Here is a 20,138-nt window from a genome sequence, read left to right as displayed (position 1 = left end):
TGAGCAAAAAAAAAAAAAAAACAAAAAACAATCGATCATTCATCAATCGAAAAAGCCAAAAGCCAGCCATTCGACGAAATATATTGGCTTTATATAATCAATAGATTATTATTATATTATTTATAAGGCCTTTATGTTTCGTATGAATGTTTGTGCTTACACTTGTCATCATCATCATCATCATTGTAATAAATCGAATTTTATTTATAGGAAAAAATGAAAGTGAAAGATAATTTCAAAAAAAAAAAATTGAAATAGTAAAATAATCAATTAATTATCGAGATCAAAGTTTTTAGAGTAGAAATATGAATGGTAAAAATCTTTTCTTCATTTTTTTGTTTTTACTTTAGACATTTGTCTCAACATGTAGATTATGTTTTTTCATCTTACTAAGATAATATCGTTCAAGTATATTGGCACAACGATATTCGATAGTATCGATTTCATAATAGCTACGACAATTAATAAATATACGTGTCATATCACAATTGAAGAGATGTACATTACAATAATAACGATTCTTCAATCGTTCCATCATCATTTGTAGATTCATTGGAAAATGAATTGTTTTATAATAATTGGGTGCATTCTGTTCATCCACTGGTTTCACGAATGGCCATGCTGATTGATGTGATTTAATCTGTTGTAGAATAATTTTGAGAGTGGGAAATAATCGCTCACTATGATCAGTAAAATCAGTGTTACCAACATCGATTTTAACATTGTTCACATTCATCGTTTGTATGAAATCAAACGGTATGATACGGCTTTGATAGGATCGAAATTCATAACGAAATGAATGGTGATTTTTTTGCTGTCGACATTCAATTAGACGCTGTACAATGTTAGCTTGCATTCGCATCACCTGATTGATGGCGTTGTACGATATTCGTGCATTAAGTTTACATTCCATAAGGGTGGCTCCATCGTATTCTTTGATGAAACCATAGTATTGTTCTCTAGGCATTTGTATATCTTCGGTAAAGCCTTGTTTCATAAAATAACCAATAGCATTCTCGTCGGCATAAGTAAGAAAATAATAGATTTCCTGATAAAGATGGTAATCTTTCAGATAGTTCATCATACGAGTACCATATCCTTTGACCTGTTCATTCGAGCTGACAGCACAAAATACAATTTCGGAAAAATTTTGCGTCTGAAATGGTCGGAAAGTAATGCCGCCAATTACTTTGCATCCATCTTTGATAAGCATCAATGTAATATGTCGAGGATCGAACACCAAGCGGGTTATGTAATCTCGACCCATTCGTGGCAACTGATGACTATAAACATTTTGCAATTCTATCATCCACATTTTATACCGTTCTTCCCAAATTCGCATGAATAGATTATTTAATAAGATAAATTGGACGGTTCCTTCGTGTGGCACAAGGCCAATAACCGGATCAAAACAAGGCGTTCGGCCGACTAGGTTCATTACGGATGAATTTAACATGTTCATGTTGATAGTAGTCATAAATGATGTGTACATGATTCGATTAAAATCAACTTCAGTGGGCAACATTGATCCATAACCATTGCCCAATCGTTTGATGAGTTGAGCACGATCAACAAATTCTGGTAATTCTTTTCTGATCATACGATTAAACACTTGATAAACTTCTCGATGGAATTGACTATGTGGTCTTGCTTGTTCAATGAATCGAATAAGCTGGCTACGTTTTCCTCGTAACAGTGGATCATTGATTGCCATACGAAAACATTCTGGTACAGTATAATTTTCTTTAAGAGAGAAATAATAATCCATACGATTTGGCTGTAGACCGAATTTGCTTGGATCAAATTTATCAGTAAGAAAAAGAAAGATGACCAATTCGTTTGTATCCAATTTGAATAGAATACGTTGTAGCCAATCATCGGGTATTGGATGCCTGGTAAGAACAATATCATCGGTCATATCATCACCACTTTCATTGATACGATTGTGTATGTGACAAGAAACATATCGTTTATCATCACAATAATGACAGATATAATTCGATTCATTAGCATCCTTATTGTCTAGATTAGTACATATACATTCATCATATAGTGGACGAAGATTCAATAACGCTTCATGAAAACGCATCATACGACCGAGATCATTTGGTGAATAAATATTACCCGTAACTAGTGTTTGACCATTATCGGTCGTTCTACGTTCACAATAAGCATTGATTAGTTTGCCCTGTATGGCTAGCAATAGATGATTTAGTGGTGATCGATTTTGATAATAAGTTATGGCCCAATATGGCATGTTTGGATCGAGAAAAATTTCGTGAAATATATGGATGAATTCATCAATTTCCAGTTGTGGATCCACCCGACCAATGGCAAGACGAAAATGTTTGAATAGAACAGGAGACATATCTCGAAGGAATTTATGACTAAATATGTCGGACGGTTTATACGATTTTATGCTAGAAAAAAAAGTAAAAAAAAATAAGTTAATTATAATCATGATGTATCTATTAGAACAATTGACGAACCATTTGGTATAGGTGGGTAGTACACAGGCAGCAAACCAATGAGCAAAATGTATGGTATATATTCGATCATCGATTGATTGAATAATGGCATCGCCATCAGTACGAAATTCTGGCAGAGGCAATTTAAAACGATCAAAAAAATAGACAAAACGACGAAACATTTTGAGCAAATATTGAATACGACCATTTTCATAGCCCAATTTATCCATAGCATGAAGAAGAAAATGATTGAATGCCACTTTGACCGATGGTTTCTCGATAAATAAACGTTTGTCGAAAAGATGAATATTGTTCAATGTACTAATCAATGAGATCGTACCAATATTCTGAAGTGGAAATTGTCCCAAATTGATGGCGTAATAAAATTTCTCCAAAGCCATCAAAAGAATTGACCGTGTAATTCGTGAACATGAATAATTATTGGCCGTTTGTTCATAAAGACGGCATATCATTTCATAATCGATTAATGCATCCAATAAAGCATTCACTTCACCATTGCTTCTAGAGTTGAGCCGTTTCATACCCATCATATATTTCTCACGTGTCAATATGATCGGTGTGAGCACTAAATAAATTTTGTTGGTTACATTTTGAAATCAAAGATAATAATATTTACCGAATTGAATACCAGCATTGAAGAGATCATCGTAAGCAGTGGGAAAAACATAAATGTGATAAGGAGTCAGATCTTTTCCCTCTTTCATTTTATTCTTATTGAAACTAGCCGGTTTTTCGAACGGCATCTCATCATATGCTCGATCATCGTTAGAATTGGTTGATTTACCCCCATGACGAATCGAAGATGATGAATTGTGATTGTTGGTGAATGGTAGCGTCGATGCTGATTGTTGATGATAATCGAAAACCTCATTTTTTGTTGGAACCTTATTCATATTATGCGAATAAAAAGCCATCAATTTAGATAACTTTTTCGAACGATCCCATGTTCGTTTGATCGATTCCCGTTGTTTAAAATGTTTCTGTAGAAATTCATCATCCCAGGCTAATGTTGGAAGACGATCCATTATGATCATATCGATTGGAGGTGGAAGAGATATTGCCGATTTAGTAGTCGAATTATGATTAGCATCCTTATTGTTAGATACATTGGTGTTGGAGATTGATGATTTGCTAGAATTTTGTGCACAACCTCTTTTATTGACCGGCATTATTTATTGTTTGTTCACTTAATATTATTACTTTAATCAATGTATGAATACCAGAATTTAACCATTTATATTAAAAAACAAACTAAAAAATATTATTATAATCACATTCAGATATTATTGTTGTTGTTATATTGTTCTCGAGTCAACAAGGGTTGTGTTCCAATGTTATAACTATGAATCGCATGATGGCGCTACAATACAATTTATTCAAAATAGTTGGCTAATGAAAAATAGGAATTTAATAAAAAAAGTTTTTATTTTATTTTATAAATTTGAATGAAAAAATTCATAGGAAAAATTGTTCGAAAGATTTTGGAAATTGGAAAATACAGTGGAAAGCTTTTATTTATTTAATTGCCATTAGGATGTGTATGATCATTTTGTTCCAAATCAGCAATGGCATCCATGACTGACATATAACAATGTCTTGCATTGAAATTTTTGAAAAAATTGTTCTTTTCAAGATTTTCATAGACAAAATGTGAACATGAAGCCAATACCATACGAGCACCATGATCCTGTATGATTTCGATTATTCCATTCAATGTTTCAACACCTTTTGTATCGATATATGTTAATCGAGTACAATCGAATATGATCGTATCGATTGTCGGTGGTCGAACAAGCGAACCATCCAAATCCAATGCTATTTGTAGACCAGATTTTTTCTGATTTGATTCGTTTTGATTGATTGATACGTGACGATTATCGATAATTCGCTTATTGAATAGATAACGACCAATCAATAAATGGAATTTTTGTCGAAACATAACTGAATTTATAAAAAGAAGTGGACCTTGAAATTCGAAAACAACCCATTTATCATGATGACCGTGATTATTGGAACCATTTTTATTTTGACCGGTAATTGGATCGTAAACATCATATATATGGCTGATTTCCACAAATACTTCGGTTCCTTTTATTTGACGTTTTAACTTGATAATCGGTCTAAATTGAAAACAAGAATAAAAATATAAAACAGTGGTTATGGACCAATAGAATTGTTACTTACATTATAAGCCTAATGATGAGGATGGCCAATGAGAATATAACCGAATAAAGTAATCCATGTCCAATACCAAATAAAAGTACGAGCAAAAATGTAACATTCCATAGTATGCCATCCAATTTCGATATATGCCATGAATGACGTGCCAGTACAATTTTTTTCATATTGCCCCATAAGGCAACTACAATTATGCAAGACAATATCGCCTGATTAGATTAATGGTAAATCAGAAAAAAATTATTGTTATTAACAATGTTTAGATTCGTAATGGTTCAATTCTTACCATTGGTAATGTACGAAGATAGCTGGAAAAGAATAATAAAAATAATACCAACAATGTGGACGATATGATAGTGGCCAATTGTGTACGTGTACCGACACGATTCATTACAGCTGATCGTGCTAATGATCCTGAACATGGATAGCAAAGAAAAAATGATGAAAATATATTGGCTGTACCCAATGCTATTAATTCCTGGTTGGCAGATACTTCGTAGCCATGTTCTTTGGCAAATGTTTTACCCAATGAAAATGTCGATATGAATGATACCAATGAAATCAATATGGCACTGGCCCATAATTTTTTAATATATGAAACATCCGGAATTTTTGGCAAACCTTGAAAACTGTGATTAATCATCAAAAAAAAAAATTATACATTTAAAACTGTCGCTAATGTGGCTTACAACGTTATTTGTACTTACGCTTTCGGTATAGCCGGAATTATTTTCACATGATAATTGCCTTTCAGATCAATCGATGAAGATATTAATGTAGCAAACACAATGATCAATATATCGATTGGAATGACCAGATTTTTTATTTTGAAACGACGAACCAAAAATGGTTGAAGGCTAAATTTACATGTAACCAATATGGCAATAGAGGTGAGTGACATGATCACTGTGGTCGGATTGGCTTTCGGTATACGTATAATGAATCGTGACCATGACTTAAGAATATCGAATGGTAATGGTAATTCAAAATCTTCGCCATTGATCTTGGATTCAATATCGATCAAAGCAAATATCTGACTGGTGAATACATGATATGAACATGCTGTGACAAATGCTGAAATTAGTGTCTCAGATAATATTATAGACAGAATGCCCAGTCGTAGAAATCCCAGAACAAACTAATCGTATGATAACACCATTAATCAATTTTAATTATATACAATAGATCGCATTTACCTGTATAATGCCGACAAACAATGCAAGTGTGGTCAGTACTTCAATCGGCGTAGGTAAATCAATTGGTATGGGCGATGGCTCTACCGTTGTAGTCGCCAGTAGATGATTAATGGTAGATCCGGTTGTCGATGATGATAATGATGATGATGATGGTAATGAGTTCTGCACATCCCGTATATTGAGAACAATGGATTGTTGTAGATCAAAACTTTCGATGGCATCACGACATGCAATACTGATGACGGCGAATGTACCAATCGATACTTGTCGACCGGTACCAAGGATAGCATATATGATTACAGGAAATAATGAAACGTATAGACCATTGATTGGTTCAACACCGGCTAATCGTCCATAGGCAAGACCTTGTGGAATGTGTAATGCAAGTATCGTACAGCCAGCAATAATATCATTAAGTAAATGATTACGGAAATCATAATTAGGTAGCCAATGTAATATAGGTATCATTGTCTGTAACCAAGTGATAATGACCGATTTCGATTTAATATGGCTAGGTGATGTTTGTGAACGAGATGGCAACAAATAACTGGACACATTACGTATTGAATCTGTGAAAAAGGAACAACAGGATTTTTTTGATTCATTATTTTTATCAATCATTGATGAATAATTTTCATTATGTTGTTGTTGATTATGTTCAACACTTTTGCTATAAAAATCTTCAGTATAAAAAATATGTCGCTTTATGTTAATTGGTTGACATTCAGAATTGATTGATATTGATGAAATGAATTCTTCATCACGATTATAATCAGAAGTCAAACTCTGTCCACTTGTTGATTTAATGAACCGGTTATTTAACGATAAATGTAACCGTTGCGGTTCTTGTTCATCGTCCATATTGAATGATTTGTTATCCATTGCTTTAGTTGATTAGGATTTTCTTGTTTTTTTCTTTCTTAACTGATTCACCTGATGAACGATATTGTGGTTTTTTTTTGTGGAAATCAAATTTTTTAAAAATTTCCGAATTCAAAGCTATGAATGCAATTGAATGAATGGCCGATAAATTTATATTATGCACAGAGAGAGAGAGAGAGAGAGAGAGAGAGAGAGAGAGAGAAAGAGAGAGACAGGTCTCGTTATTGAGATGATGGTAATAATGATGAGGATATTTTATGACTATAACCTTTTTTCGTTCTTTGTGAAAATTAATTGGTTGTCACAACCGGGTTATTTTTTTTTTTGTACATAAATCATGTACAAAAAAATAATGAAAGATGAAAGAGGTGATCCAGATTAATTTGGATTAAGATGAAAAAACTAATAGATTTTTTAATGGTATTGAGAACATCAAATGTTTTTTTTTCTTTTTAAAAACAGAACCAAAAAGGTCATCGAAAAATGGCGCCAGAAGGATTAATAATTCACACAATTATCAGACATTCGTGTATTAATAATTATAATGATGATGATCTTCAAACTTAAAATATCAGATCAAAAAAAAAACAACAACAGCACAAATGTACAAATTGGTGTAACAACAACAGGAAAAAAACCGTTGGATCAAGCAAAAAATAATCCAATTGGATTAAATAATTTTCTGGCAAAAAAAATTAAGACGACAAATTTCAACGCAATTTCAATTTCCAATGAAATGGAAAAATTCAACCATGGTAAACTAGGAAATACCAGTTTTTTTGGCTATATGTTGATGACATTTTTGTTTGTGTTTACTTTTATATGAAAAACTGAAAAACTGAAATAGATCTGTTATTTGATTCGAAATTATCGTCATAATAATCATAAAAATACAAAGTACGAAATATGTGAATGCATATAAAAATTGCATTTTCAATTGATTGCAATCATCATGATCAAAGAGAAAAAAAATAATAAATTTGTGCCCATATTTTTTATATTCATAATAAATCTATATATCAATCAATCAATCAATCAGTCAATCATTCAATCGTTTTGACGAAACCAAAAAAAAAAAAGATTCAATCAATGGCAATTAACAACTTCAGTTAAACTTGTTACATATACATTTGCATTATGAATTTTTTCATATTTAATTAATTATAATCGATCGATGATGATGGCCCAAATATATCAAATATTGTAAAATGGAACAAAAAAAAAATTTCGTTTTCAAAAAAAAGGGCCAAAAATAAATTTGCTCTACTAATTTTTTTTTGCTTTGTTTTGTTTATTTTTTTAATTTTTTTTTTGTTTTTTTTTTTGATAATTTTCAAATCACATATCAATCGATATCAAAGATTATTGAGAAAATTGATTAAACATTGCAAAAAAAAAAAATTTTTTTTGTTGGGATATCCATTATCCAATTGTAAATAATTTGGATCGATCAATTTGGATGGTATGAATTGACAACTCATAGACACGAGTTTATTTTTTTTTTGTTTTCGTTTTCGTTTTCGTTTTTGTTTTTGTTTTTTTTTTTTTTTGATCTTATTATTTTTGTATGCCGAAATGTGAATCGTTGGAAATAAAATACGCAATTTTGATGGAAATAGTAAATCACATTTTGTCAAGTATATGGATCAAAGATCAAAAATCATCATCATCGTCATTTTTTTTTTTGGAGGCTCATAAAAATCAGTTGTAAGTTGTAAACATGCAATGACAAAAAGAAAATAAATAAATTTTTCAACGATGATGATAATAATAACAGAAATAAATGAGTTTTTTTTTATTATTTATATTGCCAAAATAGATAGGAATGCCACCAGCACTTTTTCTTTTGGTGACGTCATTAGCATAAATTGTATCTGGATTTCTGACCAAATTGATGTGATCTTTGATCATAGCCATGTAGAAAAAAAAAATTATTAGGAAATCATCCTTCGCCCCCCCCCCAAAAAAAAAAAGAAAAAGAAAAAGAAGAATCCATAAGTTGAATATGAAGATGTAATAATGATGATATATCATAAGTCTATCTAATATATATCATATGGCTGATTCAATCGATTAATCGATTATGATAAATTAAATTTTGGTGGATAATTTTCAAGGTAATCATATAATGAAATCTTTGATCATATGTTTTTTGTGCATGAGTTGGTGTTTGTCCTACTAAAAAAAAAAATTTTTTTTTTTTGATATTTTTCCTACTTACTGCAATGAATTTTATCATCAAAATGATGATGATCATCATCATTTGGTGATGATACCGGCATACAGGTTTTAACCATCGTTATTATTATTATTTTTTTTTGTACTTCTCTGGTTCTTTTTTTTTGTTGTTGTGATCGGTAATATTCACGGCAAACAAAAGTGTTGGGAAAAAAATATATGGTCACCAAATAAAAAAAAGGTCATTCGGACAGTTTTTATTGATTAATTTAAAAAAAACAACCTTGTGCACCAAGAAACATACTTCAAATGATGATGATTATGATGATGATTGGTGAGAATTTTTTTTTTTAATTTTCAATTCACAAATTCTGCTTACTGTTTTGTTTATTACAATATATATTGCACCTCTTAATCGTCGTCGTTTATATTATTGTGATTTGCGTCATCAAACACAGATAAATTAAGAAATTTGTTGCCAAAAAAAACGACGACGATGAAGATGAAATAGAATTTTTTTTTAAATATCCAAGGACGTCCACTTATACGATACATAATTCACACAGCTGGTTACTGTCACCCTTTGTCAGTAAAACAAAAAAAAATTGGAAGAAATAATTCAAATTTTACGTCAGAAAATCTTATTTTTAAATAGAAAAGAAATCAATTTTGAAATATCAATGATTGTATAAAGAAAATCCGCCAATTTTTTTTTTGTTTCATTCGAAATTCATTTATATCATTTGAAATTCATAGTGGCACATTTTGGGCACATATTTTCCATTTGTTTTGTTTGTTTTTTTTTCTACTTGATATAATGACCATTCAATTATAAAATTGATTTGTTTATAAATAAAATTCATCATCATCAATGATGACAATCTCATCATTGATTCAATAAATCAATTAATCAATTTCAACTTGTCAATGTCACAATGAACCTGATGTCTATCTGTCTCTCTCTCTCTCTTTCTTTCTCTCTCTTTGTGTGTGTCAATACAATCAATCAATGATAAATATCATCATCATAGTTCATAAATCAAAATAAACTTCCTCTTCCTAGTTTGTTCTGAAATCTTTGAATAGCCCCGCTTACACACACTCATTCACTCACTACACATACATAGAAAAACAGACAGACAGACAGACAAGGATCCAACAACAAAAGAATCAAAAAGATATTATATACTACTACTACCACTGCGCAAACTATTCAGTATCCGAAATTTTTTATTTTTTTTTTTTTTTTTTTTTTGATATAAAGTATATGTGACACACACTGGCTACATGTTTGAGATTGATTCTATAAACGAACAAAAATAATAAAAAAAAACAAAATTGAGGGCTGATCCATTTATCTATTGAGGGGTGAAAGATCTTTGTTGGTGTATACAGGAAAAAAAGGCGCGCACGTTTTAACAGTGAAATGAGTTAGTTGATGTGAAGTGTACAAGATCTCTTGTCTGTCTGTCCGATCGATCGCTCGAATCAACGTTCAAATACATGTTGTTTGATGTACAATGTGCAAGTTCAACGGCTACAAACTCAAGTCGTTTTGCATTTTGTGTGTCTGTTTTTTTTTTTTTTTTTTTTGGTGTATTGATTGTGTTCAATTCGGATGAAATTCATACAAAATTTACGTTTATATGTTTATCTCAAATGAAATTAATTAATCAATTGGATTCTGCATTTCAATAAGGCCTTACAAAAAACTAAAATCTTTCAAATTGACAAGAATCAAAGTTTTTTTTTTGTTTTCGAAATTCACCAATTATATTGTATTGGCCTCATCATTGTTTTATGATGAGCCAATCATTAGAGAATGATAATAATGATGATGATCGTCAATCGACATCGCTATTGAATGGTAATAATTGGCATTTACGAAATTATGACGATGTTATTCATCATCAACATCATGAACATGACGATGATAATGTGGCTAAAGCGAATGATGATTCTACAATTGCTACTGCTACACATTTTAATAAAGTTCAATCATCATCAACATTATGCCGATCGGTGGACTTTCACCAGACACCAAATACCATCGCTTCTATTTTGCCAAAAAATGCACAAACGTTGGATATGTTCGATTCCAGTTACGATGAATGTAAAGTTGAAAAAGTTCGCCGGAGTGCCCGTATCAAGCAATATTCAACCAGTAGAAATATGCGAAATATCCATAATGAACAAGATTATATCTATGATTGGCCCGGTAGTGGATATCATTTCCCTCATTCTCATCTTCATCTATCAGATCAAGTGACAATCAAAACTGGGACAGCCAATAAATCTCCAAATTTTTTAAAAACTCAACAACTTATAACTAATCAACAATCATCGTCTCCAGAAGTTATAACAGAAACGATCATCTGTAATGGCTATCATCTTGATGATCAACCAAACAAGAAAAAATTACGCAGAAACGAAGATATAACAAACGAGTCTTTAGTTGTGAATTGTACAGAATGTACAAAGAACAAGCTAGACAAAAGTCGACTAAAAATGAAATACAATGTTGAAAATGAAAATGGTTATGATATTGGAATGGAAATAGATATAAAAACATCTCTGAGTGTTACCATGACGGCTTCTGGTATTTGTTCTGTAACTGGTATAAATATCGACAAAGATAACAACCATACATTGTCGCTTGTACCCACTGTTATCGGTGGTTGTGATGATAAAGATGGTCATATTTGCAATGGCGAGGATCATGGTCCAACGGCAATCAAGTTATCATCGAGTGATGACTACGAGTTGTCAACGATGGATGAACAACTGCCTACCGAAAGTGTCAAATCGAAAAATACCTCAGAAACCAAACATCCGATTGAATCGATTACTTTCAACATATCACGACCATTATTCAATTTTAAAACACATCATACATCAAATCAGATTATTTTTAAAGAGCTTATACGCGAAATCAAAACTGCCAAGCAATTGAGTCAACGTGGCCGTAAACGTAAAAAACACCGAATTACAGGTAAAGTTAACCAGAAACTACGACTATTGAATCAAAAAGAAATCTACAAGTCACCTAAATCTGTAGAAAACTGTCATAAAGATAGCCGTAAAATTGCTAAACGTCCAGTACGAATGCAACCTCGTATGGACGTATTCAATGTTGCACATAATGTCAAAAACAATGATGATGTTATTCTTCTCGAAAATGTTAATTTCAAATCCAATAAACATCCAATGGAAAAAGTACAAATTGAAAAAAATGAATCGAATAATGAAGATCGATTTTTTCGTAAATTCATACGAAAATTATATACAAAAAATACACAGCTACAATCGGCATCAATCAAAACAAATAACATATCCGATCCGAATATTGTCAATGATGAGAATTTAAATCGAATTACCACCAATCATACACCTGCAGCATCTACGATACAAAAACATCCGTTGGCCAAAAAAAGTATCGTTAAACGATTAATCAATCAAACCGTGAACAGTACAACGACGGCTAACAAATCAGATGTAGATGCTGATGCTAATAAAAAATTTGAATTTGGCAATAACAAGATCGATTTCAAGGATCAATTAATTGGCAAAAATTTTTTCATGTATCAAAGTATGTATTACGATTGACCAATTCAGAATTGATAGATTGATTTCTCTTTTTTTCTTTAATACACCAAAAGGATTGTTTCAATTGTACAAACTATGTGAATACAACCATTTGGATAGACCATTATATCTAACTTCTTCATTATCGTATATGAAACATTTTCAATGTGAATATAATGCCGCTTTTAAGCGACATGATCATAGCAATAGCAACTTAAATGGCAATATTCAACTGGATAATGGTGATAGCTGCAATAATAGTAACGGTAATAATGATATCGATATGGATCATAATCAACAATCAACACATAATCCTATCATTCCAGATATCAATGGACAATCAGCCGATAAAGATAAAAACAACATTGATGTTAATGGCAGCAATGATGATCAAGATGAACGGTTTGTGTGCTAGGCTTCAATCATTATTTTCTCTCGCTAATTACATGAGCTATACACAGAATTGTCTCTACCTCATTGGTATTGGATCCATTGGCGTTGAATTCAATCACTGGTTATGAATATGCTACCATCGATTTCTTTGTATTACGCAGACAAGGTCCGAATACGATGCTCGATTCTGATTTATTCGATGATTCAAAAATATACGGTTTGTCTTTTTTACTTTCTATAAAAAAAGTTTTCATTTTCCTTTTCTTAATAGTGGGTACGTCATGCGTTCATTTTGGATCAAAATCTTCACGCATAATAAACAATCGTATCATCATACCAATAAAATTACTATTTGAATTGGATCAGATTAATTCGAATGAATTCATTCATTCAAGTGAAGACCATAAGTATTTTATAAATGCAGTTGTTACTTATTTTCGATCCCATTCACAACTTAAATCACAATTCATGGCCAATTGTAAAAGATTGAATGGACAAAATAAACCGAATAATGTCAGGAATTCAACACAAAACAAATCCAACAAGAAACCAATTCTAGACGGTCATCGCGGTAAATCAAAATCTGTAGATGTATTATCATCCAAGACTATTGACCATAATAATCTTAATGACAAAATGGAATTTCATTTTGGCTTCGAATTGGAAAACATTGAAGATATTCACTATGCGAAAGAATTACCAAACTGTCATGATAAACAAATTATTAATAATAATAAATATCGTAAACGGCGATCACAGTTAATCAAAGGTGAAGAAACACATATGCTATGTCAATCAGAAATGACACTATCTGGTCACCGACGTCGCATGAACATTGTGACCGAATTGAACAAATGGCATCGAATAACATCTGATGATATATTCTATCGAGACAATTCTAAAGATTCATATTGTGGCTACTATGGATTTGGAGATTGTAAGTGTAAACTTCGGTCATCAAGGCGAAATGGGAATCAAAATAAACAACAAATTGATGTGAATTTCATTACATTTCGTTTGTTACGTACGAATCTCAGTAACGATAACAATGATGGAGATTATAGTGGCTATGTGAAAAAATTATTCGGTAATAATGGTAATCAACAGGTCATTTCATCCAAACAATTGATCTCCATATTCAATGGTGGCCAATTTACCACTTGGAAAAAATTAGCACAGGCTCGATCTCAGAATGATGATGACAAAACAATTGATTGCCCAGATTCGCAGCTCAAAAATCAACGAGTTTTGCGGGCAAATACACGACGACAAGCAGCAGCAGCGGCTGCTGCATCTGTATCGGGACAAAATCTAATCAACGGTCATGTAGCCCCGAGAAATGCGTCAAAACCAAAGCTAATCATACCACGTTTACTTCATGAGACAGATTCATTCAAAATCATCTACGAATTCTCACAGATTCAATCGAATCTGGTTAGTGAAGATATAAGCTGTCCATTGTGTTTACGACAATTTGTTATGCTGGCTCAATTGGGTGTTCATTTGAAAACAAATCATGAACGTTTCATATTTAAGATGAGCATGGATCCTATGAATAATTTCATTTCGATACATGTTGGTATTAATAAACAATTTGATCCAACTTTCGAAACTGATCCATTATTCAAAGCATTAAATTTCTGTCCTCAACAACAACGAACACGAAGACAGTGGCTGTCAAGAATGAGATGTACAAGACCAGAACGTCGACCGACAACAAATCATCAACCAACTACAATGATGATATCGATTGGTCGTGATCATCGATCATTGTGTACAATGTTCACATATAATGATGAGAGTAGATACTATCAAATTGATGTAAATAGTCGAATCGGTTCATATGAAGCTTTGTCTCAACGACGAGTATTCTATCATTCACGTACAATGTTGCCAATATTGCCTGCCGAAATGAACGATGATAGTGAAACAGATGAAATCCAATGGCGAATGCGGCAGAAACGTCATGTAAGTATTGTATGCATATTTATTTAGATTTGTGATTTAATTCTTTAATTTGTTCGGCTATAGATGATGCAAGATTTTATCGATGTAAATCCTGGTGAAAAAACTGTGATGGGACTATGGAATCAATTTATCATGAAATACAGGTTTGTATCAATCGAACATAGGAATCCATTGTAATGATTATGATGTTTGTCTATAGAAATCGTTATTTTGCCGATTGTCATATGGCGGATGCAGTGAAAAATTTCATGATAATCAACACACCGATGTTAATTAGATGTAATCTGCGTCATAATTGCATTCTTCATCTGATCAATATGTATCGTTATAAATGCATCGATCAGGATGTTGTCGAAAATTCGGTTCGATATCTGAATAAAATGCAATCATACTACAATCGATGTCAAGAAATGCTTCAACGTCGTGAACAATCTTTAGATCGACTACCGGATTCGCTGGTCCGACTGATGCAATATTTTCGGGTAGTGGATGCACCTATCGAATATATCGATATATCGTTTGATGATGATGAAAAAAATCGACAATTATACGATATTTGTATTGTAGCTAAACTATTTGAACAATCGGAAATTGATCAGATATTCGGTTCGGATGCTCATTTATTCTTAAGAAACAAATCTAAAACTGAACGAACAATCCGAATGGTAAATAATCTTGAAGCCATAGCATTAATAGCATTGTTATCACTTGGTGACGGTGATAATGTACGAAATACGGTCACATTGTATCGTGGATATGATCAATTGGAAAAACATTTACAACGAATTAAACAATCATACGATTCCGATCGAATGGCTGAAAATTATTTGAATCAAAAAGTACAAAATTTTCATTACGACTGATGGATGATGAACATAATTCTCCTATATTTATTGGATTTTTTTTTCTTGCAAAACATTCAAATTGAATTCAAATTCAATCCATTCATTCATCATATTCATATATTCACACATTAATTTATTAGGGTCACTATTTTCAGCAATCATTAAATATATCACATTTAGTTATCGCCAATTGATCAAAATTAGATTCAACAATTTTCAAATTGAAATGCTCATTTTTTTTATACATGATAATTCTATCTGACAATTATTACACTGAGAACAAAACCGAATTTCTTTTTACTTTTCAATTCAATTAAATTAATTAACTACTACTACTACACTAGACACATGTGTACACACACACACACACAAACAAATTGCATATATACTCATTCAATAATTTTTTTACTGTAAAAAAAAATAAAATTAGAATTTTTTTTTCAATTACAAAACGAAAAAAAAAGAATTTTTATTCAATGAATCAACAGACAAAGATGATGAAATATGAGATAAATGGGTAAATTTATCAAAAGATCAAAAATGAAATGATTGGAAATAAAAATTGACAAACTCAAATGAAAAAAAAGAGACTTGTTAACAAAAAAAAATTATATTCAAAGAACAACGCCCAAAATGGGTGGGTGTGTTATTGGTAAGTATATCCTGATGATGTGAAAAACCGTTCTTTATAATGGATTTCTCATATTTATGTGTGGATGCCAATGTGTGTCTGTTGAGTGTATTGTTGTAATGATAATAATGAAAGCCATGGAGGTATAAATCGTAACATGACAAATGAATGAATCGTAATTCGACATGACATGAAATATTCTGTGATGTATGACATGAATTGATGAGATTCTCGACAATACTTTTTATACGCTAAATATAACGAGAAACACAATGAATTTCATCGAATGACATGGTGATTTTTTTTTCTTTTTTTGTGATTTCGAAATACAGAATCAGCGTTTTGAATTGAAATGAACGAATGAATATGTAAATGTATGGGGATGAGATGAGATTTAATGAATGATTCTCACTTTCGGGTCTAACATCATCTATTCAAGTAAAGAGAGTGGATGATGTTCATTGAAAAGATCACACTCGGGTCGCCAGGTTTGGTTTGTTGTGGTTCGTTTTGAGAACGTTTGTTTTTTCCGGATTTGACCAGAAAAAAAATTCGTAGACAAAACGAACATATCCGATCGGTCAACAACGCAAATGAATAAGTGGTTTTGGTCTTGATAATCTAGCGTTTTGTTTACGGTGTCGGCTTTACCAATCGGTTTCAATATTAACGGATGGCACTTTCGCATAGATAGGATACCATATGATCGGTAATTTGTTCATTACGATCATGGCTATTCCTACGTGCTGTTTGCATCGATGGAACACATTTTACTTTAGGCACACTTTTCTGTATGGTAGCTGTCGCCAACGATGTATTCACTGTGGCTGCATTGAATAATTGACCAATAGAGCGTTTAATAATGCCACCAAAATTTGGTTCGGCCCCACCGGAGATACTGTTTGAACGACGGAATGGTGATTGCTGATAGCTAGGCGTTGAGGAATTATCACCAAATGAATAATTTTCACTTGAAACAGTCATCGTACGGCGTCTTCCAGCATATGGCAACGGTGATTCATTATTATTATTATTATTATGGCCTTCCGGATATGATGATTGACGACGATAATCAAATGGTGATCGAGACATTGTACTACTATTACTGCTCAAGCTACTACCATAAGAAAATGCACCGAAACCACTGTCATAAGAATTTTTTGGTGTCTTGTTATTATTCACATCATCCATGGATTTTTTATTTGAAATCCAAATCGCTTCCGATCGTTTATTATTTGTCGATGGTTCCATTGGCAAACACATTTATATGACAAAAAAAAATTTACATCGGAAGGTATCGAAGACTATATGAGAAAAAAAACAAGAAAACAAGAACAAAAACAATAAAAAACAGATGTCAAATAAAGGTAAACAAAATATAAACACAGCAAAATAAAAATGTGTAAATGGATTCGAGGGTATAATTTTGAATTAAAATTCTTACCAAATGAAAAAGACGATGAAAGGGGAAAAAAACAGAAAACAGAAAATATAAATTATTATTATTATCCAGAGACACTTGTATAATAATTGTGTAAAGAGCAAAAAATGAATCTCTGATTTTTTTTTGTATATATATTTTGTTAATATAAAAAAAATGAAATGTAGATGAATGAAATGAGAAAATTTGAGCCAAATTCGAATAGAGAAAATGTGTAAATAATAATAATATAATATTAAATGTTCGAAACGAGATGAATGAATCACTAACACACTATCGATCAATATGGACTATTAAATGGGAATGCAATTTAAATTGAAAAAAAATAAGCTTGTTGCCTTGTTTGTCGTGTGACTTTTATAGCTTGCTGTTTGAAAATTGTAAAACAAAAAATGTGCTGTTGTTGTTGTTGTTGTTGTTGTTTTTGATATATGTGAATATAATATAAATGTATATGCATTGAAAAGCAGTGGTATTGAAAATCTATAGGAAAAAAAAAAACACACACAGTAAATTGGCGAACGTGATTATCACAACGCGCATATTCTCTTTGGCCCAATATTTTATTTTATTTTATTTTTTCTTGATGATGATGTGCCTCTTGTCTCGTTTCATTTTTTTTTTTTGCTTTGCTTTGCTTTGCTTTCCATTTTCAATTTTACATCTGCGCGTAGAATTTTTTGATCGGACGATCGATTAGTTTATTATTATAATTTTTTTTTGTAAAAATGGATGGATAAGGGGTGTTTACGGAATGCTGCCGCAATCGTCATCAACAACATGGCCAAACAAACAAAACAAAACAGCAAATATTTTTGTGTGTTCCATTTTTTTTTTTTTTTGTCGACCAAGTTTATACATACATAGTTATTGCTACAGATGTAGTATATATATATTTTTATATTGATCAAAATTTTTAATCATCATTTCAAATGAATTCGATTTGTTTTTCTCTCTTTCATCCGAATGTGAAACAAAAACAGCATAAAAAAATGTACCGCTACCAGAATAATTATTATTATAACAGAATAATAATAAAACTTACAATCAATGAAAAGACAGGATTGGATGAGAGAGGAAGAATTATAATCGAATCGAAAAGTCAATGGAAACAAAACAAAAAAAATGTTCGTACTTTTTGTTTTGAAATAAAAATCAATGAAACACGAAGCTTGAATTTTCATAAATCACAATCGATCAACAACAACAAGTTAAAAAAAACTTAGGTCATCAAAAAAAAAACAAAAAAATAAAATCCGGCCAAATAAAATGATTCATTAGATTTGTATTTGCCAAAAAAAAAAAAAAATTTTTCTCATATTTGATTACTAATATTTTATGTTGAATATTCACGTGTTGCTGCTTTGCCGGCGACTTGATCGATCATCACATTAATCGATTAGATGAAATGAGAAAACAACACAAGACATACATCCATACAGACAGACAAATAGACAAAAAAAAACAAAAAATTTTTTTTTTCTGAAAATAATATTCGAAATTCAATTCGAATCACGAGTTTATAGTGTGTATATATTGTTGTTGTTGTTGTTGTTGTGTGTATGACAAATCTGTGAAAATCCACACAATCCACAATCACAATTGATAACTTAAACTTAACTTTTATATATATTTATATTTTGTTTCGATAAATCGATAAATAAAAAAAAAAGATATGTATTGAAAATACAAGAGAAAACATCCATATAAATGACAAATAAACCCGATGGATGGATTGATTTTGGTGGTAGCGTTTTATCACTCGATTTGATATATCGGATAGGATAGCCAAAAAAAAACGACTTCATCTGAAATTAATCAATGATGATGAAAAGAAATATTTATATGAAATCAAAAACTCTACACTGTGTGTTCATATCAAAAGATAGAAGTAAAAAAAAAATTGAAAAAAACAATAAAAATTGAAAGGAAAAAATCAAATAAAATCAATGATCAATGATGATTAATCGGTAAATCAATCAATTTGATTGATTGATTGATTAACAACAATAACAATAACAACATCTTATTAATCATTTATTTAATGACAATAATAATATAAATATAAAAGACTATTATATATTTAAAATGTGATAACATAATCGAACAACACAATTATCGATCCAAACAATTTGTTATTGGTGTTTTTTTTTAGCCGTTGTACGTGTATATATATTATGTGTCTATTAGACACAGGTCACGTAAGCCATATATAAAATGTTTATATATATTCAAAACGTAAATAGGAAGAATGGCCCAATCGGTGAAATTAGTGTTCTCAACAAACACGTGTAGAGAACTTTTTTTTATAATCGCCAATATGAAAGTTTTACGTGTAATAAATGAAAAAAA

At 31.2% G+C, this 20,138-nt stretch overlaps 3 protein-coding genes across 4 annotated transcripts; 1 reads left to right on the top strand and 2 right to left on the bottom strand.

Annotated features, from left to right (window-relative positions):
• Window positions 1-178: 178 nt before the first annotated feature.
• LOC124499177 (uncharacterized) lies at window positions 179-7,602 on the bottom strand. Its single transcript, XM_075731432.1, has 8 exons — window positions 5,864-7,602; window positions 5,375-5,805; window positions 4,954-5,296; window positions 4,674-4,876; window positions 4,011-4,609; window positions 3,106-3,660; window positions 2,490-3,054; window positions 179-2,420 (listed from the first exon to the last, which is right to left on the bottom strand). Exons 1-8 carry the CDS (start codon window positions 6,743-6,745, stop codon window positions 347-349), a joined length of 5,652 nt encoding a protein of 1,883 aa, XP_075587547.1. The 5' UTR covers window positions 6,746-7,602; the 3' UTR covers window positions 179-346.
• Window positions 7,603-10,426: 2,824 nt separating this feature from the next.
• Window positions 10,427-15,924, top strand: Su(z)12 (Polycomb protein Su(z)12). Of its 2 annotated transcripts, XM_047058460.2 has the most exons (7): window positions 10,439-12,512; window positions 12,583-12,774; window positions 12,835-12,910; window positions 12,970-13,118; window positions 13,173-14,869; window positions 14,933-15,012; window positions 15,069-15,924. In XM_047058460.2, exons 1-7 carry the CDS (start codon window positions 10,724-10,726, stop codon window positions 15,730-15,732), a joined length of 4,647 nt encoding a protein of 1,548 aa, XP_046914416.2. In that variant the 5' UTR covers window positions 10,439-10,723; the 3' UTR covers window positions 15,733-15,924. The 2 variants fall into 2 exon arrangements, with proteins under 2 accessions (XP_046914408.2, XP_046914416.2); XM_047058452.2 differs by having other exon boundaries at window positions 10,427-12,512; window positions 12,583-12,910.
• LOC124499286 (uncharacterized) lies at window positions 15,087-19,077 on the bottom strand. The gene is made up of 2 exons (XM_047063177.2): window positions 17,790-19,077; window positions 15,087-17,649 (listed from the first exon to the last, which is right to left on the bottom strand). The coding sequence occupies exon 2, from the start codon at window positions 17,606-17,608 to the stop codon at window positions 17,012-17,014; it is 597 nt and encodes a 198-aa protein (XP_046919133.1). The 5' UTR covers window positions 17,609-17,649; window positions 17,790-19,077; the 3' UTR covers window positions 15,087-17,011.
• Between the last annotated feature and the right edge of the window lie 1,061 nt (window positions 19,078-20,138).

The sequence above is a fragment of the Dermatophagoides farinae genome, chromosome 5, assembly GCF_024713945.1.
Source record: "Dermatophagoides farinae isolate YC_2012a chromosome 5, ASM2471394v1, whole genome shotgun sequence".
NCBI classification, from domain to species: Eukaryota; Metazoa; Arthropoda; class Arachnida; order Sarcoptiformes; family Pyroglyphidae; genus Dermatophagoides; species Dermatophagoides farinae.
Note: the sequence above shows the minus strand (reverse complement) of the source record. Positions and strands in the feature narration are given on the sequence as shown.

Excerpts from the sequence above, each read along its gene's own strand:
- LOC124499177 (XM_075731432.1), bottom strand. The coding sequence starts at position 6,745 with ATGGATAACAAATCATTCAATATGGACGATGAACAAGAACCGCAACGG. Across the intron at positions 5,806-5,863 it reads TGTTTGTCGGCATTATACAG|TTTGTTCTGGGATTTCTACG; the intron begins GTAAATGCGATC and ends TCATACGATTAG. Across the intron at positions 2,421-2,489 it reads CTACCCACCTATACCAAATG|CATAAAATCGTATAAACCGT; the intron begins GTTCGTCAATTG and ends TTTTTTTTCTAG.
- LOC124499286 (XM_047063177.2), bottom strand. The coding sequence starts at position 17,608 with ATGTGTTTGCCAATGGAACCATCGACAAATAATAAACGATCGGAAGCG.